Source organism: Nasonia vitripennis, chromosome 1 (assembly GCF_009193385.2).
Source record: "Nasonia vitripennis strain AsymCx chromosome 1, Nvit_psr_1.1, whole genome shotgun sequence".
Lineage (NCBI taxonomy): Eukaryota > Metazoa > Arthropoda > Insecta > Hymenoptera > Pteromalidae > Nasonia > Nasonia vitripennis.
This window is the reverse complement of record NC_045757.1, coordinates 9,510,473-9,537,876: the sequence shown is the minus strand read 5'-3', so window position 1 is coordinate 9,537,876 and position 27,404 is coordinate 9,510,473. Positions and strand designations below refer to the sequence as shown.

General features: G+C 39.5%; 4 protein-coding genes across 33 annotated transcripts in view; 2 read left to right on the top strand and 2 right to left on the bottom strand.

Annotated features, from left to right (window-relative positions):
• LOC100120252 (serine/threonine-protein phosphatase 4 regulatory subunit 1) overlaps positions 1–2,073 on the top strand; it is a 151,102-nt gene extending 149,029 nt beyond the window's left edge. For 8 of the 9 annotated variants that reach the window (XM_031925263.2, XM_031925273.2, XM_032595789.1 and 5 more), the window contains one exon: positions 72–2,067. In XM_031925263.2, coding sequence (XP_031781123.1) covers positions 72–193 — 122 coding nt within the window. In that variant the 3' untranslated portion in view covers positions 194–2,067. Of the gene's footprint in view, positions 1–71 lie in introns of all 9 variants that reach the window. The other variant, XM_001603861.6, reaches the window with a different exon arrangement.
• On the bottom strand, positions 1,420–5,122 carry LOC103317886 (stress response protein NST1-like). 5 transcript variants are annotated; one of them, XM_008217867.3, is made up of 7 exons: positions 4,752–5,122; positions 4,361–4,545; positions 4,026–4,237; positions 3,743–3,952; positions 2,948–3,674; positions 2,793–2,865; positions 1,420–2,660 (listed from the first exon to the last, which is right to left on the bottom strand). In XM_008217867.3, exons 1-7 carry the CDS (start codon positions 5,017–5,019, stop codon positions 2,404–2,406), a joined length of 1,932 nt encoding a protein of 643 aa, XP_008216089.1. In that variant the 5' UTR covers positions 5,020–5,122; the 3' UTR covers positions 1,420–2,403. The 5 variants fall into 5 exon arrangements, with proteins under 5 accessions (XP_008216089.1, XP_008216100.1, XP_008216095.1 ...); XM_008217878.4 differs by having other exon boundaries at positions 1,420–2,629; XM_008217873.3 differs by having other exon boundaries at positions 4,857–5,122.
• A 26-nt stretch (positions 5,123–5,148) lies between these two features.
• On the bottom strand, positions 5,149–12,961 carry LOC100120278 (RING finger and SPRY domain-containing protein 1). 6 transcript variants are annotated; one of them, XM_008218010.4, is made up of 11 exons: positions 12,618–12,961; positions 9,144–9,489; positions 8,565–8,730; positions 8,291–8,473; positions 8,150–8,216; positions 7,779–7,919; positions 7,578–7,693; positions 7,355–7,498; positions 7,057–7,274; positions 6,716–6,976; positions 5,149–6,588 (listed from the first exon to the last, which is right to left on the bottom strand). In XM_008218010.4, the coding sequence occupies exons 2-11, from the start codon at positions 9,353–9,355 to the stop codon at positions 6,501–6,503; spliced, it is 1,596 nt and encodes a 531-aa protein (XP_008216232.1). In that variant the 5' UTR covers positions 9,356–9,489; positions 12,618–12,961; the 3' UTR covers positions 5,149–6,500. The 6 variants fall into 6 exon arrangements, with proteins under 6 accessions (XP_008216232.1, XP_008216210.1, XP_016841726.1 ...); XM_008217988.3 differs by having other exon boundaries at positions 12,796–12,900; XM_016986237.3 differs by lacking the exon at positions 12,618–12,961 and adding an exon at positions 11,092–11,152.
• Positions 12,962–13,072: 111 nt separating this feature from the next.
• LOC100120311 (E3 ubiquitin-protein ligase MYCBP2) overlaps positions 13,073–27,404 on the top strand; it is a 216,214-nt gene continuing 201,882 nt past the window's right edge. For 10 of the 13 annotated variants that reach the window (XM_031925193.2, XM_031925232.2, XM_031925225.2 and 7 more), the window contains exons 1-22: positions 13,073–13,598; positions 14,112–14,569; positions 14,645–14,847; positions 14,924–15,241; positions 15,316–15,483; positions 15,585–16,005; positions 16,074–16,463; positions 16,651–16,725; positions 16,955–17,135; positions 17,208–17,443; positions 17,524–17,970; positions 18,059–18,261; positions 18,333–18,918; positions 19,009–19,773; positions 19,851–20,301; positions 20,391–20,739; positions 20,820–21,087; positions 21,200–21,486; positions 21,631–21,983; positions 22,135–22,241; positions 22,310–22,519; positions 22,662–22,806. In XM_031925193.2, coding sequence (XP_031781053.1) covers positions 13,465–13,598; positions 14,112–14,569; positions 14,645–14,847; positions 14,924–15,241; positions 15,316–15,483; positions 15,585–16,005; positions 16,074–16,463; positions 16,651–16,725; positions 16,955–17,135; positions 17,208–17,443; positions 17,524–17,970; positions 18,059–18,261; positions 18,333–18,918; positions 19,009–19,773; positions 19,851–20,301; positions 20,391–20,739; positions 20,820–21,087; positions 21,200–21,486; positions 21,631–21,983; positions 22,135–22,241; positions 22,310–22,519; positions 22,662–22,806 — 6,755 coding nt within the window. In that variant the 5' untranslated portion in view covers positions 13,073–13,464. The remainder of the gene's footprint in view (positions 13,599–14,111; positions 14,570–14,644; positions 14,848–14,923; positions 15,242–15,315; positions 15,484–15,584; positions 16,006–16,073; positions 16,464–16,650; positions 16,726–16,954; positions 17,136–17,207; positions 17,444–17,523; positions 17,971–18,058; positions 18,262–18,332; positions 18,919–19,008; positions 19,774–19,850; positions 20,302–20,390; positions 20,740–20,819; positions 21,088–21,199; positions 21,487–21,630; positions 21,984–22,134; positions 22,242–22,309; positions 22,520–22,661; positions 22,807–27,404) is intronic. The other 3 variants (XM_031925201.2, XM_031925189.2, XM_031925214.2) reach the window with 3 other exon arrangements.

The following is a 27,404-nucleotide window of genomic DNA, read 5'->3' as shown; positions in this document are numbered from 1 at the left end:
TGAATACATTGATCATAAGCCAATGGAAATAAAAATATTGTAAACTAAAATTGCTTTCTTTATTATTACAGCCGATTTCCCTAATGCAGAACTGATGAAAGAAGTGCAACAGAAGTTGAAAATAATGCAGTCAGATTGTGACAGAGATGTGCGTATATTCGCGAGCGAAGCAGAACCCGACCAATTTTATTAAAAAAGGCGTATGTTAGTGTACAAGAGAATGGGCAATGTTTGACCCAATCAGTATCATCAATTTCTTTGAAATGAGGAAAGCAGCATGTTTTTTTTACTTTCGCATATGTTGAATAATCAAGATAATTAAATCAACCATGAAACATCAACTGCGAGCATAAAAATGCCAACACGAATATTAACGACATATGCGTGTGAGTGCATTAGCAACGAATTTTTCTTTCTTTGTATTTTTTTTTATTTTTAAATCCTTTACAAAGTGAGAAATTTGCCTTGAATACTACACTCGGACCTAGTGATACGGTATTTCGACATTTTAATTATTTTACTGCCGACAAAAAGAAGAACATGGGAATGTGAGAATTTGCTAGCGATAAGCTTTTTTTAAATCAGGAATGCAGTATAAAAAGTTGAAAAAAAACACATCAAAGGTCGAGAAATTGTGCGAGTGTTGAATGTCTGTGACTGAATAAGTTTATGATAGCAGAACGGTATGAACGATCGCTAACGGTTTTTTTATTAAATAATAAATCTCATTGTACATTTTTCTACATATAAAAGTACGCTTGGCGATTTTAATGATATTTGTAAGTCGCCTTATTGCTAAATAAATTTTTGTAAACTTCGTAGTCATTTGATACCGTCAAAATGAGGCAACCGCTTTGTAAAAGCGAAACAAGATACATTTTAAGCTATGATTCATTCTTAATACATAGAGAAAACAAAATCGAATCAATTAATTGAATCCCTCCATCGATTCATTGGACTTTGTAATTTAACAAACAAATGTCTTCTTCATTGACATCGGATAGGTTGCTTATTTGAAAATTGCCCCCCTCGGAGATTAAACAGCTCAATTCTATTAAGTAATTTTGCTCTTGTTATTCTATTTTGCTCTGATCAACACCCGAGCAAAATACAGAATTTAAAAAAAGTTTTTTTCAAACTCGTCTTACTAAGCAAGAGATTATATTTTTTGACGTATGTATAATGCTCCCGTCTTTCTGAAAATTACTGTATTACAAATAATTTAAATTTCTTTATAACTGTAATAGAACAAATTTAAGGTAGCGAACAAAATAGCTACGAACACCGCCCAAAATACATAATAGTATATTTTTGAGTGCAACGTTTGCCGATCATTTTCCTTTTGTAAAGATTTAACTGAACGAAACTGCAGTCTAGTGCTTGTAATGAACGTTAATTTTTCACTTTTTTAAAGCCTAATTAGCTGTATAAATATTGTACAGTGCGAGAGTATGTTAGTTGAACTAAATGAAAGTCGTCAGCTCGAACGCGAGAATTTTTCAGCTGCAAAAATTTTGTATTAGTCAAACTCGTGTTCATTGTAAAGTTCTCGTCAGCGTGTTTTCGATTGGGCGTTTTTGAATTTGTGAAAATAGTGCACGCAGTTTCTCTAGTTTTTATTTTTATAATACATTGTTGTGCAAACTCAAAATTTTTTTACAAATTAGTTTAAAATTGCACGATTGCAATCATTTGTAAAACAGCTGTAAAGTACTAATTTTTAATTAAAGGCGATCGATAGACTTAATTTATTTAAAATGTTGACCTACGCAACTTTTATTATAAATAATGAATTTATCATTAGAACTCTGATTTTGATAAAATTAAAGCAATATTTTAAACAATTACGTATTTAATTTTGTACAGCTGAAGAAAAATAATTGAAATCCAATATTTTTAATTTGAATTGAATCTTTTATATTCAAAATTTTCTAATAACGACATTGTGCGCTCGTTAAATGTGAATAATCGCGAGAGGGCTGAGATAAATGGTATGGATCGATTGTGTATATTATGTACTTGCTAACGAGATAAGAAAAAAAAAATAAAACTTCATGCGACTTGTTACATAAATTTGTTTTATTGTAATTTATATTGACCCATGTTTTTTGCCTTCTTTCATTTTTGTAAAAATTTGTCTTAAAAACAGAATTTCTTTTAAATCTGATGGTATCAAAATTTGGTATTCGTCGTTAAGGTGCTATATTTTGTTTTCTTGTGAAAAGAATTGAAAGCTTCCAGCAATGGCATCTTTAACAATTACACCAATCTAAAATCTATTTATTTTTATATATATATATATATATATATATATATATATTTCTTACGTATAGCAATAAGCTTATCTATATAAAAATACAATCCTAAAAGTAGATATAAGTGTACATAAAAAAGCAGAAAAGCTTAGAAGATGCCGAGAAACTTGGCAGGCGGACATTCGGAAAGATGACAGACTCTAGTCTGACTCTCAATGTTAAGCTGATGGTCGCAGCCGCCGAGACAGCGTCGGTCGCGGGTCTGGCTTCCACGACCACAGCTTACGCTGCAGCTACTCCAGCGCGTCCACGGACTCCAGAGGACCGATGATGACGAGGAACTTCTACGGAAGCTGCAGGGGCGCGGCCTCCGTCTGTCAACGGGAAAGTTCGACCTCGTAATTTCTACAGGAAAGGACGACCTTGACTTTTTTTAACTCGGCTTTAAACTTTTTACGATCGGGATGGAAGTAGTTTTGTTTTTTACTTGTCTATAATTTGTCAGTACTAAAAAATAGTGTAATTCGAGAAACTTACTTTCGTCGACGAGTTCTTGGCGATTGACTTTCGTGCTTCTCATTTCAGATACGAGGTTGTGCAGGTCATCAATCTTGTAGATAAAAAAGAAAAAACAGGTTTACTTATTAATGCATTCCTCATAATCTAGCACAACTGTTCATTTCTCTACGCACCTTAACGATCAGTCTGCCCAATAGGTCCTTCACTTCGCCAATGTACTTATCCGATTTCCCGAGCGTTGCCTCGCTCTGAACCTTGTTTGGGGCCACCGTAGTCTTTTTGTCGCTCTTATCTGTCTTCTTTTTTGAGTTATCGGCTCTCTGAAAGATCTGCAACTCCTTCACTGAACCTTCTTGAGGAACAGCCTTGACCAAGATGCTCTTGTTGCGTTTGAGTCTCTCCTTATCGCCCCTATCTTCCCCCGCGTTATCCTCTTCTTCCTCTGCGCATTTGTCATTGCCGTCTTCGTTACTGTTGACGTTTGCGATTGATTCAGTGGTAACTCTGTGTACCGCAGGTGCAGTGCTCTTCTCCACCTTTTGCGAGCTTTTAGACTTCGACGTTGGTTTGGCTCGTTTCTTGTCTTTTTTCTTATCAGTCGGTTTTGGCTTGGCTTTGTTCTTGCTTTGTTTGGATTCGGATTTGGTTTTGCCTTTTCTGCCGTTGGCTCGTTTCTTTTGGTCGTCCTTTGATTTGATTTCAGTTGGTTTCTTCTTCGGTTTCGTCTTTTCCTTCGTCTGTGTATCTTTGTAGGACTTTTTCGAAGAAGTAGATGAATCCGCTGATGATTTTCCCTTTAGAGCAGCCAACTGTTCTTCGTCGTCGACAACTTTTGAATTCCGCCCACTTTCAGACAGCCGATCGCTATTCGATTTTGACTCGCTTGCGCTCGATGCCGATCTGCGATTCACGAAAGTAATCATTACGCGCTGCATCTTATAAATTATACAATAAAATTTGACTCATACGTGCGTTTCTTCATCTTTTGCTCTTTTTCTTCCTCCTCTTCCTCGTAATTTTTGGATCGCGAATCTGTTTGTCTGTCCTCTATCTCGTCGTCATAGTAAAAATCTTCGTCGTCGACACAATCTACATCGTCGTACTCTTCCTCGTTTTCCTCGTCTCTGTGCTGCCGATCTCGTTTCCGCCTGTTCGCGACATTCGACCGTTTTGCTCGACTGGTGTTTTAAATTGGGATTATAATAATTATTTTCAATGTATGCATTTTTGTCTATAAGTAGTTTAATATACCTTTCCTCTGTTTTTGGTAAATCGGTAACTTCGGGATACACGTCTTCGAGATGATTTCGCTTTCTCGAGATTTCGTCGCCAAGAAAAGCGTTGCCGGGGAAGTCGACGTTTCCTTCATCAAAGTTCGAGTACTCGGCCTCGTTCTCGTCAGCTGGATTTGTTTCTTGGATCGCGAATCGCTTGAATATTTTTTGAGGATTGCGGCGTCGATCCTTCAAGTAAATAGTAAATATTTCAGCACATGTCGAATGTTAAGATCATTGTGGCGTAAGAAGTTTTAGATATTTTTCAAATGCGAATATTAATAAGTATAGAAATATAATAGAGCGATTTACTCTGTATGAGAATGTCGACTTTTCACTCGATCGCGCAAGTGTATCTATTGAATTGGCAATTCGCTTTACGCGTACGTGAGGTGCGTTGGAATCAGAATCGAATAAACTGTCCGAGTCTTGAAAGATTTCCGGACTGGTCATTCTTAGCAAAGACTTCTTTTTGGCTTCGCTATTTTCTCCGCTAGCTTTACATTAAAAAATAAAATAAGGTTATTCAGGTTAAAAAACAGCAATGTCATAAATCTTATTTAAATTCTAAAGACGAAGGAGATCTTAAAATCGTCGGACCTACAACTATCCAAGCTAAAAACGAACACAGGTAAGTGACAATTTACTTATAAATCGTTTCATATCATGCAACATTATAAGGTTCACTAGACTCCAAATGTACCCGAGTATTTCGAAGCCGCGGTCGTCGCTATCCTATCAAGGAAAAATCCACTGCTATTTCTCAACCCTCTCCTTCGACGTTCAACACGAGCAACATTCTGCGCACCTGATGATGCATCAGCAACAAACAACGAGCCGATGGTTCGTCGATTCTTTTCGACGACAAAACTTCTCAAATCTTCGGACGGTACGAGTGCATGGCTGGTGGCGATGATTGTCATCCAGGCGATCGCAATCGAGTAACAGCAGCAGCGCAGCCGCGCCGGCATAACACAATTTGCGGGTCCAACCACAGCCGCGGCATTTGATGTCCGCACCGATTTTGCATGAGGTTACCGTCTGACGTTGTCGCGAATTTAAACCGATGACAGGTTCAGGTCGAAAAATATAGACGCTTCTTAAAATATTACAACTCTTTATATTCGATCAAGAATATAATATACAGTTTTTTTATATTTTTGTATATATAATAATAATGTTATTCTTTTACTTGGCGTTTGTACACTACGAAGTTATTTTACAAAGTATCGTGTTTAAAATTATCATCATACAGAAGTTTGATGAGTTTTACATTACAGCCCGAGAAGAAGAGCTTTTTTGGTTATTTTTGTAGATTAAAATAGATCACAAGGTGTCTTAGAAATGGTGCTCGACGAGAGGATATTGTGTTTTACTTTAAGAAAGCAAAATTTCGTTCTCGATATTTCGTAGAGAGCTGTAGAATAGATTTTAAAACATATGAAAAAATACTTCTATTTTTATTTCAATCAACAAGTGCGAATAAACATCTCACGTAACAAGATTAAAACAACATTTTTGTTGTGGAATCTCTTATAGTTATTGATAGTCACTCAATTAATATAAACGTAATTAAGATATGCTTATAAAAGTGAAATAAAAGATCAGTCACTATTCACTTTTTACGGATTCAATTTTAGAGCTTCCAATAATCGTTGCGTAAACATTATACATTCCCAGTTTTTATAAGCATGCTAACTAAAAGAAAAAAGTTATGTTAACATACTTGATGCTTATTATAATAAAATTTTATCTAACACTACATATCCAATAAACAAGAAAATGCATCATGTTTATGATCGCATGATACATTACTCAGTAATGTATGTAGAAAAAGTTCTTTTCAATTTTGGCTCGGATCGGCTTATTATGAAACACGACTTTGAAGAAAATTGATGTATATCAAAACTTTGAAATTTACTTTATGAAACTTAAACTTGATAAATTAAGATATGAAAAAGACGCTTTTAATTGGAATGTTGCTTTTATATCTTGATACAAGTTAATTAGATGATACAAAAATAATGCATAAAGTGAATGATGGTAGAATAAATTTATTTTCTTGTACCATTTTTTAAAAGAAACTTTTTTACTAGCTTTAAATCACATTCAACTTTCAGTATAGTCAGAGTTTACCTATATTTTAAAACTCTAAAGCAACACTTGTCTGTTTTCTAAGATTTTTGAGAAAGTATTCTGCTTATATGTTTTCTAAAGAAATTTGAAATTTCTTAAATGTCTCAAACTTTTCCTTGAAAGGTTAGAAACTGTATTTTGATCGTCACGTAAAAAAATTTCTAATTGCACCCGACCCGTAATTTAAAGTGCTCGCGCACTTCTAAGAAATTGTTCGATAGTTTATCGAACTGATTATCTTGTGGCGCCTTTTGAGAAGTAAATGTCGTAATGAAAGTAGAACTTGTCTCGTAAATGCTAATTTGTTTGCTGAGCGTCAAGTATTGTCTACTGACATTTTCTTAATTGTCGCTCTGCACATTGGACACTCGATTAGTTGTTTAGAACACGTTTGGCAAAATCCCCTGGAAAATAAATTATTTATCAATGTCAATTTCAAATATGGTAAGTTCAAATAATTATCCATAAATATTATTACTTTATATATTCATATAAAATTATTTAGTCGCTTGATTATACAATAAAATTTACCTGTGGTCGCAGGGTAGTAGTTTGACAGATGCTTTGCGATCAAAACATAATGTGCAAGAATCTTCCCGAACACTAAGCTTCCTGAGCTGGTCGAGATATATGTGCCTGGGTAAAACAATTTTATCTTCAGGATTTAAAGTAGCATGATCATTGAATGTCTGATAGCTGCGATCTGTCGGTGGATATTTAAATGGTACATTTCCGAAATTAAAGAGACATTGCTGGAACGACATAAAACTAGCAGCAGCAAAAAATCCTGAACTGCAAAAACATTTAACATTGTATTTAAAATTTAAAGCAAATGCATCAGGTGTATGCTACAATTATTGGCAGTTACTTACACCGCATTTTTAAACAGCTGTTTGCAAGGTTTGAGTGCAACACCATTAATCGAGAAAATAACTTCCAATTTGTTTAGATCTAACAAACAACCGAGAACGTCGCCAGCTTTCCAACAGGGTATAGCATAAAGCTTTTCACTACTCGCATCATGCCAAATTAATCTTCTACAGCCATCAAATGATAATGAAAATTGGTCGTCCCCAATTCCATACCCTTCCTTTAAATTAAATAAACAATTAAACAATTATGCCTTTGTTTTTGAATCAGCAATTGCTTTATTATATTTTTTATGCTTACATGATTGAGGAAAGTGCTATCTTTTGTAGCCCATCCAATTTGCATCACACCCGTAGTTATGATTAAAGTTTCATAATACCATACTCCTTCATCAACTTGAAACGTACATCTAACACTTTCAAACGAACAAGCGTCACATCGCGCCTACAATAGATTGTATTAAATAAAAAATAACCTTATTCAATTCATACTCTCTGTGAATTATTCAAACAAAGATACAAACCTCTAAACCGTTGGGCGAAATTTTCAGGTACTCGCTTACGTCCTTTGTATTTAACATCACATTAATGCCAGTCATGTCGACCGTATCATGGGAATATTTTCGGCCTTCTATTAAAACTGTGAGCACAAATATTGTCGAAGTTAAAACGACTGACGTAATAAAACGTTTTACAAAAACGAAAGTTATCTTATGATTACTTACATAAATTATCTAAACACCACTGAGCACAGAAGCCAACTTGTCGTCGGACATAATGAGTCTCGCTGACCCACTTTTCTAGTTTCAATAAAGGATTCGGTTTTTCCGCTAAAAGTCGCCTCTTAATTGTTACTTTATTCTCACCTAAAAATATACAAAGTAATATATTTTAATTTCATAAGGCATTAATTTAATATCTAAAAATAAAATGACACACAATCACTGATAGCATGCAAGTGAAACAAAGAAATGAGCAAGATCATAAAAAGCGTGAATCAGTCTTCGCAAAAAGAAAAAAAAAAAAAGACGGTAAACAGTGATTATACAAAAGAAATTAATCTTGAAAGTAGGTCATCAGTAGTAACAGTACTTACTTGTTTGGGCAAACTTTTCTAAAGCTATCAAAGAATATAATACAACGTATGGTTCAATATCTTCTCTCTGAAAACAATAAATATTAAAATAAAAAAGTTATCTACATCAAATAACAACATTTGAAGATTCTTCAAACTCACAAGATTTGACACAAGATAGTCTAAAGTAGCATCTGATAAAATCGCTATACTACTAGGACCAGCCAATCTTTCTGCAATGCACCCAAGAACTACACATATGTTCCGTTGCTGCGTTGCACTGGTTTGTACCTTACTGTGCTTCTGAGATAATTGTAACACTTGTGACAACCTTAAAACTGAGTCCTAAACAAAAAATAATATGAAGAATAAAAAACATTTTCTAGGGTTTACATATTATGAAGTATATAAATATTTGGTACTATCCGAAACTTACTTTAGAAGGTAAAGGACAGTCGTCTAGCATTAAAGTTATTACAGATGGACCCAATGGATTATGCATAGGAATTACATTGACCATAGAACTGACAACCTGTATCCAGCCATCTTCTTTATCAGCGATATTGTGTAGTTTTAGCATCGCTGGTGGAGGTTCCTGTTCACTGCAAAATTAAATATCCCTGGTTACATAAATAAGTAAACATGCTAAATTTTGTGTTCAGTGCTATGGATGTAATTAGGAAAGTAATTTTAGCATAAGAGTCAGTTTATCTATTGATGACTCACGAATTATTTCATTTAAATACATTTTTAATGTTCAAAGTATCATGTATTCATGCAAAACATTAAATCCACGTTTTGCCAAGTTTTATTTCTTTACTTATTTTTAAAAAATGTATATTTTTCAGAGGATACTAATTTTTTGTGTTTTTTGTAGTCCGAATATGAATGTCAAAAAGAACAAAGGCATTAGTTTGTTCTACGATTTATGCATTGCCATTCGAAGTATTGATTTTGCCATATGCTAATAATGTTTGAATCACAAATGAAGTATCCATAAACAGAAATATTTTACTTGTCAACAAGCAATCCTATAACCCCTAGGATTTCCAACACTAGCTTGTCAATATTGGCGGATGTGGGAAATTTATAGTTGGTTGTTGATTCGTTTGTAGCGATGGTCTCCACATGATTGTCCAACAAAATTGTGGCTCCCATCGCTCTTGTGTCGTAGTTTGGGTCCTGTTCACATTCCTCGTTGCCATTTTTACACAGGCAATTGCCCATTCCCACGGATTTTATAGACAAGCCACTAAAACTTCACTTCTGTTGTGCTGACGTCTTGGAATGAGCATCCCTCATCCATTGGGGCTACGAGTTAATTCCACATTCCTTGTCTCTCCGCAGCATTCTTTTGTGTTCTGCATTGGCCCAAAAAACAACAATATTGAGTATAATTTATTGTACCTAGTAAATCGTACGCTTTTGTCAAAACAGATTTTTAGTGCCCTCTGGTTAGAAACAATCATTTATTTATTCAAGACATGACAATTTATCGGTGAAATAAATATAGCTCATAGAAGAGCTCGCACTCCGCCAGGAGACTGAACAAACAGATCAGCAAACTAAATAAACTTGTACAAATTTAAAGTTTCAACAGAAGCATATACATAATTTGACAAAGTCACAGGAGAAAAGGAAAATTTGGAGCGCACTCAAGCAGCAAGTATTTATATTTTCTCAAATAAGTCCACCGCATTTGGACATGGAAAATTTTCCACCCGCAAGCCATGAAGTTTTTCTTTTCTCTCCTGTCGCAATAAAACCGACTTGCAAGTTAATTAATAAATTTCACAGCTGTGCAAGGCGTGCATACGCATACGCAAGCACAGATTAGCGATTCTCAAAGTAAACTTCGCGAGAGATTTTCTTGCTCCAGAGAGCACACACGGATCACTCTGTTGACACATATAAGTATAGCGAGACACGGCTTTGTACATATTACAACCTCTCCTCACGGCACAATGGGAAATAAGTAACGTTCCCGATCCGTTTCTTTCTCTCTCTCGCGCTCTCGCGCGAGCGAAATCCGCACCGCGAGGACAGTCGACAGAGACAAAATCACAAAACCTCGAGAGAGCTACCTAATACTCATAAACAGCCCGAATTATCTTTGGCTCGTCAGCTGAGCAAAGCTGCAGGGTGTCAGCGAAATCTTGACGTTTATTCGTCTCTGCTCGCGATGAAGGATGAAGCTACCGTAGAATCGCAGAGGCGAGACGAAGAAAGAGAGAGAGAGGGAACAAACGGCCGAAATCATGGGAGTAGGCCGTGGTATCATCGGAGAGCCGTAACACTGTGTAGCACGATCCGGATGAGTAACGCGCCTCAACGCCTTGGATTTTTACCTGCTTCTCGAACTCGGATGCGGATCAGCTAGACGAGGATCTGGAGCTCCACTGGCATAGCCGAGGGATCAACGACGTTTTCGAGAATCGGGCGAAAGACTGGCACACGCGCGCACTGCACTGCTGCTCACCACTTCTTTTGCGATGATGTTTCTGCGCGCTATTTTAGGTTATGTTTGGAATATAAGTAGATATAATACGTGCGCGCTGATGGCAGCGGCTAAGGCGCGATTCTTTGAAAACTCTATACTGCGCTGCGGACTCTGCCACGCACAGCTGAGTCGGTTTGTCGGCTGCGGCGCTCGGAAAAAAAGGTGACGCCTGGCGTGCGGGTGTATTCTTTCACCGACTCGCGTCTTTCTTATCTCCGCTGCACCGAAGCCTTTCCATTTCGCGTTTTCTCTCCTACTGCCACAATGAGAATGAGTAATGCTGACTATATCTAAGTAAATATGTATATATTGAATCACGGGCTGTGTGCGTATAGCGAATCGCGCCGCCGCGTGAGAGAGAGAGAGAGAGAGAGAGAGAGAGAAAGTAAATTTCGAGTCGAAAAACGCGGCGCAGATCTCCAGGGTTCAAGAGAAATCGAGGATCGTATAGATATAGGTATACCTGTATAGCGCGCGATGCGCTCCGGTGCGGCTGTACGCTCGTTATTCGCTGGAAATGAAGACAACACTAGAGCCTTGCGGGAGCGGAACAGTGGAGCCGCTGTTGCGCAAAGCGGCGTGTGGCTTTTGTTGTGTTTTATTCGGTTTATAAGAAACGCACGCTTTATCTATAAGGGAGTAGAGCTTGTATTGCTTAATATTTCGAATGCGACGGTTGACCGAATTAGCACTTGTTGTTTTGTAAAAAGTATACGACGCGTTGATAAACATAATAGCTCTCGTGGGTACGGAACAAACGCACTGAGAAACAATTAAGATGCACGATTTGCGAGGAGCTGTATAGTCAACTGTGAAGTGGGAGATTGTAGTACAGCGCAGGGACGAGATATAATAGCTTTATTATATTTTTGGTAACAGCGATAACAATTAAAAGGAGGCTCTCTGATGCGTATACTATTATCAGCTAAAATTTTATTGGACGACGATTAGATTGAAATGATCGATATGAGTGCACGGTTATCGGGACTTTTTTTAATGGATAATTTATATTGTACATGAAATGAATGCGCTACAGTGTTAAAGAAACGATTATTTGTATGCGATGAATCAAATTTATCATGATGGCACAAAAGGCATCCTTTGTTCAGTGTGTGCAGGGGGATTGATTTAATCTTTATTATCGTAAATTCGAAAGTAATGATTGTTAAAAAAAGTATGGATAAAATCATCTGTAACAATTCTCAGATATATATATATATATATATATATATATATATATAAAATAAATTGTGTCAATTTTCTTCAACGACAACCAGAATGCATTCGACTGTATACCAAATTACATTACATTTCATTATAAAACTATATAGAAATTTCGTAAACCACTATAATGTAAATAGTAGGCATAGCGGCTATTATACTCCGAATTGCCTATATACTACGTAATAAAAGTACTCGAGGCGGACTATACAACGAACGTGAAAATCACGTTCACTAATATTGTCGACGCAACCATTATCACGTATATATAACACTACCTAAATGTTATGATTACGCCCAAGTATCTTACACGCACGAAAAGTCTAGCCCCTACTCAAGTAAAGCAATATAATCATCCTATACCTACATAGGACGATCATTCTGTTGGTCGGAAAAGTCATTTTCCCGCCAAAACAACGGAAAAGCGCACGCAACGAAATAAAGCCCCTCGCGCGACTGCACAAACTAGTGTACATATATCTATATATACGGTGTCTACCTCACGTGCAGGTACACATACCTATATATATATATATATATATATATATATATATATATATATATATATATATATATATATATATATGCATTAGGTATACCGTATACGTACGCAGGCATGCAGGGGGGCAGTAAACGCTACAGCGGTTGGTGGCTTCAAAATAATCGATATCGCGCGCATCTGTCAGCTGCCTAACCACCAGCAGGCAGGAGACCGACAGCCGTCGCGTGTCCAGTTCATATACACACAATATCGCCTCCGATTCTCACCCTTATTCGCGGCTCTGCAGCAGTTCGGGTTAGGTTATATAGCTGCCCGTCGTGCACACATCCGCAGAGAAAGAGCATCCCCCAGCTGCCGTCGTCGTTAGTCCATGCGTAGTCGCGCGATTCGTTACCTATACTATACCTACTGCACACACACACACACACGCGCACACATACGCACCTATCCTCCGCAGTCCGCAAGCACGATTTCTCGGAATCCCACGATCGATCTGTATACACGCTTAACCGTCTCGCGTTTCGGAGTGCAATAACAAATAAAAGCTATGTGTGCAGCGCTGCAGCGGAGGGAGGATACGAGTGACGTTTTTGAAATAAGCTCCGCGGCTGATACGACTGCGTGCAGCGGTTGCAGCTCTGACGGCGCGTCGCCGTCGATGTGAATTTCGTGCGCGAAGATAAAAGCGGCTCCGCATCACGAAAGCTGTCGTAGCGCGCGAGCGCGCGATCGTAAACACGGGCTTTTATACTCGGCTGCGCTCGCTGATCCTCACCGTTACATTACATTACCTGGAACTCGGCGCCCGCGAGGACGTCCTGCAAAGGCTGCCGAGACAACAAACATTGCCGAAAATTACGTTACGACAATACTATCAACTCGCGCTGCTGTGGAATTCGGCTGATGAGTCCCGGAGTAGGCTGATGCTCCAGGAGGCGACACGACTCCAGAGCTCGACGGGGCATGAGGCGGTCCTGGCCGAACATCAACAGGCGAAGATGAAGTGGTGATATCCAGCCCGAGAAGGAGCGAAAGAAGTCGAGAGAGCTGAGAGAGATAGAGACGAGGAAGAGCGAAGAGCCGTCGAGTGCGTGTGGCTAATCAGTCGCGGGGATGAAGATGGAAGCTCTGACCTGCAGGACGATGCAGGAGACGAGCGGCGCCGAGCACGAGAGGCTTCTCCCCGAGCCCGACGCCTACGTCAAGTGCTTCTACGACCTCTTCAAGAACATCGCCGAGGCGCAGAGGTAGAGCGGATAACCTACAAAACAGACGAGTTTTTTTACGGGTTTTTAGCGTCTTTGCGAAGTTTCCGGGTGATTCGAGGGCTCGAGCAGGTGGTTTTTTGCTCGAGGGAGAGTTTTTCCGGGAAAAGAGGCAGGCGGTGAGTGGATTTATAGGCGGTTTCGACGAGCGACAGACGACGCAAAATAACCTCAAAATCGCTGCTTGTCAAACGTCAGTCGTTGTTTTGGTTTGGCTTTTTCTCTCATGGATTGTTGACAGGTTGTTCATGAGGTGGGAGGATCGTTGATAAGGTTTAAATTCGTAAAACGCGTCTCGAGTGGATGCGCCGCAGTCTTCTGTTTCTCCTATCGCTTTTTACCGCAAACGTCGCGCTCGCGAAATCGTACGAGAATTACTTTTTGAAATTTTTCATACAGGATATAATTATACCAAATGTTTTCAGTTCTAGTTTCACAGAGAATAGTTTGTAAACTAGCATAATAGGTTTTAAAAAGATTTTTCTTTGATTTCAGGTTGAAAGGAGAATGGAAAAAGTGCAGAAAAAATAAAACCAAGAAAAAAGATAAGAAAAAAGTTGATCTAACTGGAGAAGTGACTTGTGCGGTTCCACCTGAAATCGAAGTATCCAGTAATGCCTCTGCGTTCGCAGTATTTGCGAGTGTCAGAGGTGCTGTCTTGGAAAAGCATGCAAGAAGTATTAACGAAGCGTACAGAGCATCGAATTGCAGCTCACCTCCACCACCAGAATTCAGTGACAGCATTATTTGGGAAAGTGATGATGAAGATCGTATATCGCCGACCCAAAATTTACCAAAGATCGTTGGGATAGGTTTGAGAAGTGTATTCACCTTGATGCGGGAGAGTAGAACAGTAGAACCATGTTTGTGTACTAAAGCACTTGGTGCACTTCTGGATGTGCTGCAAGGACAACTGCCTGAGGGTTTGAAAAGTGAACCTGATGAAGTGATCGGTAAGTTAACGAGATTAAAATTAGGTTTTGAAAATCATCGTGCCAGAGTTTTCATAATATGCTTAACTGTTTTAGATCCGCTGTTCGACCTACTCCTGGATCTTGCAACATCACATGGGCCTGAATCTGCAGCAGCAAACGATGGAAGCCACTTGACTGCAGTAGCTTGTGCCTGTCTTCTTAGTTTAGTTGTTGTCCGTGGAGATACTGGGAGACTTTTAGCAACAATAGCAGCATTGTTAATGAGTCCTAGAGCTCTAGCTGTGCAGAATATTCAGGTTTTCATATAACACTACTTTAGCCTTTAGTTAGACTTACCAATTGCTATTTTCCATCTTTGATATCATTTTTCAGATGCCAATTGTTCTCAACTCTCTTCAAAGAAGCGTGCACGCAATTTTGCTTGGTAAACTGGTCAGGCCAGACTGGATAACTCATGGTGTTCCTAAGACTGCTAAGATATACACTTCTACGCTTAAATTACCAAATGATATAAACAATTTAGTTTTGAATGGTCGAAGCTTTGTCAGTGATGGGAAATACTTGTACCTGCACACGAATAGTGGATTGTTTAAAATTGGAAATGGGCATGGAGGTACAATATGGGGCCACGTTTATGCTCATAAACCAGACTTTTATCCCTCAGAGACTGGATGGATTGGATATGCAAATGTGAGTCTGAAATTTAGAAAAGTTTACAATCAAAGTGGAAGAAATTTTGTAACGTCATATACTGTTTCTTGCAGAGTTCCTTATATTTTAAATGTGCTCCTAAAAAACAGTGTGAGTTAATGATATTAGACGCAGACACATTAACAATAAGAGGAATCGCTGTTTTAGAAGGAAAGGATTGGTCTTCTTCACTTATGTTTTCTGATGGTGAGAATTTGGGAATGATAACAGCAGGAAAAGACGTGAGTAATTTTTTTTTTTGTTACACAAAAATTAACTTTATTTTATGCATTAACACGTAAGGTCAACATTATTTTTTATGATACGAATATCTTTGAAATAGGATGGCTTTGTGGTACGAACAATAAATACTCTAAGCAATCCAGTCACCGTAACTTCCGAACTACCATTAAAATTGGCCCGAAAATGCGTTGACGTGTACGGTTATGCTTCGTTTGACGAAGATCAAGCAACATACATTTTGAATCCTCGTTGTGACGACGAGATTGCGAACGTAGCTGCGGGTAAAGAATTCATGCTATTGAAAACAGTATCTGGCAAATTAATGTACACTGGCAAGGGGATATCTATTGGCATGAGAAACAACGTGAGGTCAAACAGGTGGTTGGAGGTTTCTGTCGGAAAGACGTGCAAAGTCCTGAATTTTGCTGTGGGCCATGAAGGTCAACATGTAATTCTAATATTAGAAGATGGTTCCGTATTATTTGCGGGAACAGCTCGGCGTGGAGAAGACGGAGACAGCAGTAAGCATTTGAGTTAGTTCAATGTTTATTTTTGTTTGTGTGGAAAATTTATTTTTTATTTTTTGTAGATAAAGTGCGGCAGCAACCAAAACCAAGCAAACCAAAGAAAATGCAGAAAGTAGAGGGTCAATTTATAGTAAATGCTGCGTGCAATAACGGTTCCACTGCTTTAGTAACAAAGGAGGGTTCTTTGCTTATGTTTGGCAAAGATACGTTGTACAGCGACGAGACGACTGGATTGGTTCCTGACTTGAAAGACGTTTGTGTTGTCAATGTAGCTTTAGGAAAGGCACATACTGCTGTATTAACGAACAAAGGGCAGCTTTATACGTTCGGAATTAATAACAGAGGACAGTGTGGTAGAGATTTTTCAGCCACACATGCTATTAATAAAGAAATTAATGTTACGGCAATGGAAACTGGTATAGCAGAAGAGGATGCTAATGGTACTGAAGATGGTATGATTTAAAATTTTTTAAAGAGTCAATGAATGAATGTTACTTTTGGATGATAATTTAATTATTGTTCAGATAAAATCATTAATTTTTTAAAGAATTGATTTTATAGTTTAATTCACGTAATTTATTAAAGAGACATGTTAGAACTTGAGTTTAGGCTAAATAAGAAGGAAAATTCAATTTTTAGATTCAATTTCTAAAGAGGAGCAGAAACGTGTTCGAAAAATAAAGCAGATCCGGTGGAAAGAAAAAAAACTTGAAGGTTTTATTTTATTTTATTTTTTTTTTATATATTGGTGTTAAGCTTTTGAAAATCGTATTTTATGTTTCAACATCATAGATGTAATATCCAAATTATAATGTCATCTTGATCTAAAAGTAGATTATGAAACTTGATTGTAGTACACTTAAAAATACATGTTATGTATTCTTGGAACAGTAAATATGCATATATTTTTGAAAAATTTTAAAAGGCCGTGGCAAATTTTCAGAAGCTGCAGAGGTTGGTGAAGAATGGGTAGAAGCAAAAGCTATCAGGGTAGATGGAATGTGTCCACCAGGTCAGCATCAGTGGAGGTACAGAGCTTGTATGGTTTGCACTGTCTGTCGAGAGTGCACTGGCTACAGCATATCCTGTCTAAGTAGTATAAGGCCAGATAGGAATCCTGGCCAGTGAGCAGCAATTTAATAAGAAAAATAACAATAATCTAAATAACATTATTGAAATGGCAACATTCGTTTCAGGGAGTGTGGTTGTGGCGAAGGCGATAGCGGTTGTGCTGAGTGCGGGTGCTGTCGAATTTGTGCTCGAGAGAGTTGCGATAACGGAGGTGATATGCCGATTTTGCGACCACCAGCTGCTTGTGGCAGTTCTCAAGAATCAGAATTGGTCTTTAGAGAGTTTCTCAGGAAGCGTTTTGAGGAAAAGAAACAAAAGCAGTGGAAAGGACCAACAAATAGAGGAGGGCTTCCTGCAAATGGTATTTATTCAACATTTTCAATTTTCAATTACTTTTTTAACATTAATCAAATAGCTCAGTCCGATTTTATCAAATTTTAGTTGCAGCTCCGCAAATCGTCGTAGTGCACAAATCCTTGGCAGCAAAAGCAATTGCGGGTGGCGCCGTTGCCGCCGTTTCTGGTGCTGGTGTAGCAGGCCTTGCCCCTGTAGAAGAAACTGTGGGTGGCGATGGTAGCGACGTGGAACGCGGGGACACGACTCGCGTCGCCAGTATCCCACCTGCTCGTGTCCTTTTTCCCATCGACAGTCCAGTAGCGCAGGTCTCTTGTGGACTTCATCACACAGTAGCTCTGTTACAAAGTGGCGACGTCTTCACTTTTGGTAGCAATATCTATGGACAGTTGGGAGTTGGAAATTTGATAGCACATGCGGGACCTGTGCAGGTCAAGATTCCGGGTACAGCGATTCAGGTGGCAGCTGGAAGCAATCACACTGTGGTACTCACGTCGAAAGGAGAAGTTTATACTTTTGGCGCTTATCAAAAAGGTAAAGCATAGGTTTTTAATTTTTATAATTCTAAGCCTATAGTCTCTAAAGAGACATGATTCATGTTTATTTTTATTTTTTATTCAAGGTCAATTGGGTATGAATTGGGGAAGTGATCAACAACAGCAAAATTCCACAGCAACAAACTCTTCTTCCTCGTCTCCGAGTAATCGTGATACTGACCGTTCACAGCCATGGCACTGTTTTCCTAATATTGTTCCCAATATTGGTGCCCGCTGGGGTAGAAAAGCGACCTGGATCGGTGCATCGAGTGATCAAACTTACGTCAAGGTAACGCATATTGCTTGAATGAACAGTGAATTTTTAAAGAATTATTAATGAAACTTATGAATTGAATTAAGGTTGACGAGATTAACAGTATCAGTTTAACACGAAGTACAGTGATGGCCAATAAAAATTGCATCTTACTATTGCCTCATCAAACTGAGCACCGAAATTCTTTTAAGTGTCTTGTTATAAATAAGCACGATGGAACGTGCAATAGTTTCAGTGGTGCCGATCAAGTCGATTTCAATCAGTGCGCTGCTTGTCTTGACCCACTCTACAACGTCATATGGTCATTCAATCCAACAAACAATGAAATCTCCTATTATAACGTAATATCCACAGAGTCTCGTACTATGCAGAATCTTGAGGTATCCATTCTAAGTCCTGGACTTGCGCTACCAGTTGTTCCAAGTTGTTACGTGACGAGGACACAAGCGGCTATGCATCTGCTCGCTTGTCTGGATACGCTGACTCAAGCTCAGGATGAGAAGTTTACTATTGTGGAGGGCAGTGAAAACAACCAATCTATGCATGGCAAAGTTTATAGCAGAGAGGATTTTGCGACTGTGTCGAGATTCGAGAATCACGGTGGTGGCTGGGGCTACTCTGGACAGTCTATAGAAGCTATTAGGTTTATGGCCGATACGGACATTCTGTTAGGTAATAAAAAAAAATCAAATTTTGTTTACAGGCAGGACTCTCAAAGACCTGAATATCAATAGTAATAATAATGTTTTGAATGTATTATAGGTGGTTACGGACTATTCGGTGGTCGAGGCGAATACACCGCCAAGATTAAGCTTTTCGATATCGGTCTTGAGGGTGGTGAAGAAGAAACCGATGGCGAACTCCTTGCTGAAACTGATGAAATACCTTACGAATGTGAGCCACGTCAAAAGTATTCGATTCTTTTTAATGAGCCTGTAGCTTTGCAAGCAAACCGTTGGTATGTTGCCTGGGCTAAAGTGAGTGGACCCTCTAGCGATTGTGGTTCAGGTGGTCAAGAAACTGTTACCGCCGAGGATCAGGTTGTTTTTTATTTCAAAACATCAAAAGAGGCCAATAACGGAACCGACGTCAATGCCGGGCAGATCCCGCAGTTGCTCTACAGGGTGATTACGCCAGAAAATCAAAATTACAGTCGTAAGAGGGACCAAGTAGAACCTGTATACATTCTCAAGAGGGAGTTTAGCAGGACCGTTACAGAAGAATGTTTTCATTCGTTAATATCCTTGTTGCAATGGAGTTGGAATACGTTGAAAGCTAGTTTGGCCGATACAAGTTTAAATACTGCAACTTCTCCTTCGCATATTATAGTGGAAATGGATAGGCTTGTCTATATTAGTAAAGCGAGTTTAAGACTGTTGAGGACTTATACGAATGAAATTTATCCGAATCAGGCTAGCAAAAAGACGCCGTCGGAATCTGTTAGACTAGCTGAGTGCATTGGTGAAGTGCGGGCTCTTTTGAGACAAATTTTGTCAGATTCCGTCTCGACGACTCTAAAAACTAAAGGTACATTTTTTATCATGTACTTTATAATTTTAGTAAATTTTTCTTTATATAATTCTTTTCCAAAATAATATTTACAGGTAAAACAAGATTCAACAAAAATTCAACCGTTCTAAGCAATAAAATGACTGGTGCCATATTAGACGAATGCTACAAGACATTCGTTGCCTGCTATCACGCTTTTTATCCCACCGCTTATCTTAAGTGGACCTCTTTGTGTGAGCTTTTATCTGAGATCGACAAGGAGCAAGGCATTACTTCCAAGGATCGATTACTTTCCGCAGTTTTGGCTTCCCTTTGCAGTTCTTCTGTTCGTTTACGTTGTACCTTCCCAATACTCAATAACGTGATGGACTGTAGTGATAGTGTCAAAAGACAGTTAAGCCCTTCGGATAACGCTGGACTGCCTATGATGAACTCAACAGAAGCTCATCATTACCCAATTTTAGTGGAGCAAATCAGCTACAAGTCGCAAGTCGAAAGCACTGGGAAAGAAATTTTGAATTGGTCTTTTCGCGAAGTTTTAGACAGGTAATAAAAACATTTATTTATGTTTTTTTTTGCAATTAAAATTATAATATCCGTTTTGTGTTTATAATTGATTTTTGTTAATATTTCAGACTTCTCGACTTGATACTCATACCAGTAAAGCGAAGTCTTTGCAGAGAAAAAAGTCAGTCGCTGCCGCATTTGGTGCTGCATTGTTGTTATCTCCTCGCTCGAGTTATATCTGAGCTGGCGGCCTACTCGAATGGCAATGGGGATGAGATGCAAGCCGCTTGTTACAGACTTATGTACACTACACCTTCGAGGTTTACCCGAGTAAACCAAACTAGATCCTGGAATACTGGTAATGGCTCTCCTGATGCTATTTGTTTTTCTGTCGATAGACCTGGAATACTCATAGCTGGTGTTGCAATTTATGGCGGAGTTGGCGTATACTATTACGAACTTGAGTTATTGGATGACGTAAGTTATTTAAAAAAAAATATCAAATTAAAAAATATTGTATAATATAAATCATTAAAAATTATTATTTTCATTTTTAGCGTAACAATACTGGAAATGATCCTTCGCATACGCAGCACTGGAGCAGTCTAGATTTTACAAGAGGTTCCTTCGGTCCAGACGATTGCATAAACGATGTCGTCGAATTGAAATTTGATAAGCCTATTCCTATCAAGGAAAAGGTTAAATATGCCATAAGATTGCGAAATCGAGGCGGTAGGACTAGTAACGGAGATGCGGGTTTGCGCGTCGTCAAAGGTCCGGATGGAACATCGTTTACTTTTTCTGCCTGTTCGTTAAGTTTTAATGGTAAGTCAAATTCTAAGGAATATAAGCATTGTATGAATGAAGTACTGAAGTTATTCTATGAAATTGTTTATTCTATGATTTTAACTTACTGATTGATTACATTTGTTTATAGGTACTACTCAAGCGAGAGGTCAAATTCCACATATTCTTTATTACTCGAATCCTCAAGATTCCAATGAGCAACATACTAGTAAAGCCATTGCCGAAGTACAAGCGAGAAAATGCACTTTAGCTATGACTGCTACTATCATTCAGCGTGCCAACGATATTTTAGCTCTCGCAAGAGAAAAGGCAGACGATATTGATATAAACGAAATACTTGGTAATGCCGCTTTTGTCACTACGCTTCTACCTCTAACTACTGCATACATCATTCCACTGGCAACTTCGGATCCTCGGGTGAGTCAAAATAAATTTGTTTATTTTCAAACACATACTTGATAATGTTATGATTTTGATCAATTTCAATTTATCATTAAAGTTCAAGAATTTGTTTATAGTTTTTGTTTTTATTTTAAATTATATCGCTTTGAATTCTCTCAGAGCGGAGTCCAGGTGCTAACGCTTATCCAAGAGATGCTTCCTCACGTGACGGCGCTAAATCTCACCTCGGCCATGAAGTCGTCTCAAGTGTCGTTGCAACAACAGGACAACGACGCTACGACGCAACAAATGGCTGTCGCACATTACATACCTCCGGTTACCACTACTAGTCATTATTGCACGTGGTTAGAGAGCGATCACCCTTACAAGCCTGCCACGGTGTCCTATTATAGAGTGACATTTCCGGAGACGGTCAAGTGGCTCACTTTGGAATTTACCCCGGACTGCGGTACAGCCCAGCCGGAGGATTATTTACAATTGTACATTCCAAATGTCGATGGTAGCTTTGCTAAGTAAGTAGTCAGACTTTTTCTTTGGTTAATTTTGATTAGTATACAAGAATCTTATTTATTTACGATTGAAAAACATCCTTGACTAGATATAATATGTGTCGCGAGTGAATATATGAACCGCTTAACAAATGTTTATTCGATTAAATATTAGGTCTCCTGAAAGTTGCAATCTGGAAGAAAGTCCAGTGTACTGGCCTGTGCTTCATAAGCTCAGTAATGTTCAGAGTCAATGGCCTCAAAACGCTGTTGTGTTACCAGGTAAGCTTTAATATTTTTCGTTGAGAGTGCTTAACGTTAAACTCATATTTAATCGGTGTAATTCTTAGGTAACGAAGTGATATTTTCACTGGAAACGGCGTCAGATTATATGAAAGACGAGCGATCCATTACTTACGGCTTCAAATGCCTAGTCATAGGCTACGACTGGATCTCGACAAGCTCTGGACTGAAAAACCTTGAGATCGAATTATCGTTTCTCGGTGGAGCTTGCGCAGCCAGTCTCATGAAGAAAAATCTTAGTTTACCACTTGTTTCCAGTAAGTTTTAACCGTTGGCATATACTGATTCAAATCCTTTTCTAATTTCCATATAACATCACAAGATCTAATAATTATTTTTTATCTATTCGAAGACGTTCATTTGCAAGATGCCACATCAATTCAAATCTTATATTTACAGCCGAAGAAGCCGAAGAGGACTCGGAGCAGGCACAGGCGACAGCAAAGCGAATTTTCTCGGTGCATTCGACGCTTCTCGGGCGCGGTTTCGCCCTCGCAGCACCACCCACCGTTGGCCAGGCTCTCGACGGCGTTCTTCCATTCAGGTGAGTGATAATTGCTAAAACTTTCATGATGCATGTGTATTATACAATTTTACATGATTTAGGTAAATTAAAAGAAATTTCGATACTTTTTAACCGAAAAAATGTCAACATTGACATGATTTTTTGTCAAGTTTGAACAGAAGAATATTTTTAATTTACCTAAAAAATACAGGAATTTCTCGTCGTTTACCACCGTAACCCGTTCGCATCGGATATAAAATGCCTTTAAGCTAAAGTTAGTCTAACTCGATCGCTCTTTGATCCGCATAAACTTTCATAGCGCTGAGTAAAATTTATTCGAATCAAAGACTATCGACTATTCTAACCACTTCAAAATCCACCTGCTGTAAAAGCAATTTATACTCGATGTCGACTCTCCGCGTAAGTATACATGCATACCCACGCATCTACCCATCAAAACATCCCGACGAACGCAGCCTATTATAATTCGCAAATGGCGGACGCGTCGAAGTATGCGTTCCACCCAACAAACGAGCAACCGACGAAAAGCATATATAGAGGAGGCAATAAAGATAAACGATACAGATTCGTTGCAATCTGCGAGTCGCGCTCTCGCGTATATGTGTACCGCAGACCACTACCGTTTAAACAAACGCACCGAGGCAATCTACGCAATTGGAACGATCGAAGATCGTACGTGCATCTCCATTGCACATCTCGAGCTTACGGCGGTGTGTGCACAGCTTCTCTGTCAGCAAAGGATTTGCTTCGGAATTTCGAGAAGCCGATTTGTCTATTGAAGATTGCTCGCGGGCAAATTAATGGGAGTGCGCCTGTTGACGTTGATTTGTGCGAGAGGCACATTTGATTCGATGATATTGCAATTATTCGTTTGCACGTATACGGAAATTCCGTAGCTCAGGTGTAGCACGAAAGCTCGTTCTATTGGTGACACTTTACCCAGAAAAGGGGAATAAACAAGTGTTCCGCTGTTTATTCCGCTTGAAAAGCGAGTCTTTATTCTGCATCCGAGCCAAGGTATTCCGTTCGCAAAAATATTTGTCTTAATTGAACGCAGAATCTATACTGTAATCATCAGACGTGCCTCCCGTTGTTTAACAACCAATTAATTTCCATTATATCGCAAATCACGTTGGAAAACTCGTCATGTGCATGCCCTCGATGAATCGACGTTAAATCCCATGAAAATCAGCCGATATTGCGTGTTCTCGTTCTGTGTATAGGCATCAGCCTGATGTGAGTCAACGAAAAAAAGGGAGCACCGCATCTCGTCGCATCGCATCGGATATCGCACGTCAAGCAGCGCGATAACAGACGCGTTGTCGCGCACAATCTGTGTGTATACAGGCGCTAATCATCGACTTCGTGTGTGACACGCGAGCTATAGTGAAAGCGCGTTTTAAAAGCCGACTCGATGATGTTACGCGTTCGCGCGTTCTCTATGGCTCAACGCTGTCGACGTGCGAGGATTTTTCGCGTATTTTTGCTTTTACCCTACGGAATCACCTGCAGTGAATGCATGTCATTACGAGTTGTATAGGTGCGGACTATAAGGTTTCCTTTGTAACGCTTCTGAACGGGTGGAAAGAGGATTATGCAGAAGCGAGTTCGGCTGAGATTACGATTGGAATCACGAAAGAATTGCGTGTAAAACGTTTCATAATGCCCTGCACTTCGTGGATTATCATTAGCGCTAATGGCACGATTTTGCGCCTATGTACTTACCTGCTTACCGTGTGATGTGCTTCGACTTCTTACTTACTTGTCTATTCTAGAAGAAGCTTGTTATGCATAAAGAAAGTTTTCACATCTCGAAAATTCCGTCCCGATCGTCAGGGGACTTGCTCCTCGAGCGAAAGGCATTTCGTAGTTAAATGAACTATAGCTTGACTTTGCGGGTCACTTTTATTTCGAAAACGCAGATGCATCAGTTCGGGGAAAGCAACGAGTTTATTCGTCTGCAGGAAACAAGAAACAAAGATACAGGCATTTCTGAGAAGAAAAATATTCAAGCCTGATTTCTCAAAGCCACATTTCAAAATCACTCTCCCTACCGCTTTATGACCATTCAGCTCTTTTTTTCTACAAAAAGAGCCTATACTCGCCTTCCACAAACACACTCGTCGCTTCCACTGAAACTACTTCGTCTCTTACGTAAACCGTACACATACCCGCGGCCTCTCTCTTTCTCTCTCTCTCTCTCTCTCTCTCTCTCTCTCTCTCTCTCTCTCTCTCTCTCTCTCTCTCTCTCTCTCATACGTGTATAATACCAACAGTAGTAAAAACTTCCCGCAGCAGCAGCAATCGATTTATCGTCGTCGGTTCTCTCTCGGACAATTAGTGCGTGTGGCATTATACAGGCACGTACAGCACGTTCGTATATAATTATTATTTGTCGCCGAGGCGTCGACTTCGCCAAGGCTGAGACGCGCATTGTCGTGTGCGCCGGTTTACGATCGTGTCGAGCTATGCGCCGGCTCGTAATATACAGGTTTCGATTTTTACGCTCGCGAGAGATGGATGCTGATGGGACCGCCTTTTCGGGACGTCTTTTGTCCGCTGCGCATTATGCGACGGATTATTTATACTCGTACGCGTGGTGCCGATGATACGGGCCGGAGATGGAACGAAAGGGCGATCGACTGCTATTTGTTTTAGGGTGTCTTTAAACTCATGTCGCGATACTCTCAAGGCGGGCGTCGTATTCGCGGAAGTTGATGGCGATTTGCATGCGAAAACGTCGCGCATTTGCAAATTCAAATTGCATCGGCTTCTTTCAAAGTTAAATTCCATGAAACTTGACCTTAAGCGCGCCGCGGCTTTTGATTTATCGGGTATGGTTTTTATTCACCCGCTAATTGTGGAGGAAATTAGAACGTTTACTTGTATGCGCGTATAGAGACTGTGGGTGTCGGAATTTGAGAAATGGCGAATCGAAAAACGTGATAACCATAATGTGAGGCAAATCATAAAAAAAAGAGTTAACTCACGTCGGACAAACAGCTATTATCAATCTTTTCATGTCTAACTAATACAATGGATTGAGTAATGCACTCATTGTTAGATGCAGTTATTCCGATAACGTCTACCAGCTCTCCGATGACATCCGCGATAGAAAACGTTTTCGCTTTTTATCTACCTTTCCTAATGCATCTGTGCATAGGTGTAAATAATGAACTTGGGTGTTATGTACGCGATCTCTCTAACGAATTCGAATCATTTCGCGATTCCAATACAGAACTAAAAAAGGCCTGTGTGTATACGAACACTCGAGAAAAAAAAACTGCTTTCGTTTTGATCGACACTCCCATTTCGCGACGCCGACGCGAAGTGGCACTTGCCTCTAGTCGAGTTCTCGTATAAAAATTGATATGGATCCGCGTTGGCTCGCAAATTCCGAGCCACTCGTCATTTTTGCTCTTTCTCTTGAAATTTTTGCCTCTCGAGGCATCTCAAGGCCAGGTGTATCGGATGACTCACGAGCCTCGTAACTTTCGCACACGGTGAAATTGATGAGTGGACGCGCGAGAAACGAAAGTTTATATGCGCGTATACATATATGCGTTATATCCAGAAATGAAAAGCGACTAGTTCGAATCTCGAAAATGATGAATTTTCACATGTCCATAATGCCGAATCATCTCGAAAGTAATATAACAAGGTCGAGCGCAGCATCTCCGAGCCAACCGAATTGTCGCCTCGGAATCAGCTAATCAATCGCGCTCATTCCATCAATCCCAATAGCCGCATGAAACCGAGTCATTGCTTCTGCATCGGAGGCTTGCACGATACGTATACACGCGATATCGGAGATCTCGGCCACATCGCGTTTATCGCATTGTTAGAGCTGCCGCACGACGACGTCGTCTTTGCGCCGGCGTAAATCAAATTACCGGTGCGGGGACTCGCGATAATTGCGACTAAACGATCGCCAGAGGAGTATCCAATCGTCGTAATACACACTGCGGCTATGTGCGCGGGATTAATATATCACTCGACGAGCTGGATGCTCTCTCTCTCTCTCTCTCTCTCTCTCTCTCTCTCTCTCTCTCTCTCTCTCTCTCTCTCTCTCTCTCTCTCTCTCTCTCCCTCTCCCTCTCTCTCTCTCCCTCTCTCTTTCTCTCTCTCTCTCTCTCTCTCTCTCTCTCTCTCTCTATCTAGCTCTATGCGCGCGCGGGAGTTAATTGCTGCGTCGAGAAGTTACGCGCGCGGTACGAGATTACCTGGTTTATATATTGCGTTTCGAGGTTGGAGGGCTCTTTTTTTTATTTTGACGCGTGAAAGGTTTTCGTATACAGAAGCATGATTTATTTGAATATGGCTGATTGGTCGCGTGGATTTAAGCAGATGTCGTTGTGGCGAAACTGGGTGCAGGGAAGTAATCATGGTTATTATAGGTGACGTATTGGGAAAAGGAAAAGCGTCGGCTGTTTTTGCCGTTACGTGCCAATCGTGAAAAACGATGAATTTACAACGTGCGATCCGTGTACACTAGTTCTGTGTACGTAAACATTCCCGGAGTTAATTTGAAATTATAATTTAAAAATATCGCCCATAACGATCGAAACGAGTCGGACGGATGATAATCCTGATAAATCGAGTCGAATTAATTTCAT

Excerpts from the sequence above, each read along its gene's own strand:
- LOC100120278 (XM_008218010.4), bottom strand. The coding sequence starts at position 9,355 with ATGGGCAATTGCCTGTGTAAAAATGGCAACGAGGAATGTGAACAGGAC. Across the intron at positions 7,920-8,149 it reads AGAAAAGTTTGCCCAAACAA|GTGAGAATAAAGTAACAATT; the intron begins GTAAGTACTGTT and ends GTATATTTTTAG. Across the intron at positions 6,977-7,056 it reads CAGCTGTTTAAAAATGCGGT|TTCAGGATTTTTTGCTGCTG; the intron begins GTAAGTAACTGC and ends ATGTTTTTGCAG.
- LOC103317886 (XM_008217867.3), bottom strand. The coding sequence starts at position 5,019 with ATGCCGGCGCGGCTGCGCTGCTGCTGTTACTCGATTGCGATCGCCTGG. Across the intron at positions 4,238-4,360 it reads AGTCGACATTCTCATACAGA|GATCGACGCCGCAATCCTCA; the intron begins GTAAATCGCTCT and ends ATTTACTTGAAG. Across the intron at positions 3,953-4,025 it reads TTACCAAAAACAGAGGAAAG|TCGAGCAAAACGGTCGAATG; the intron begins GTATATTAAACT and ends TTAAAACACCAG.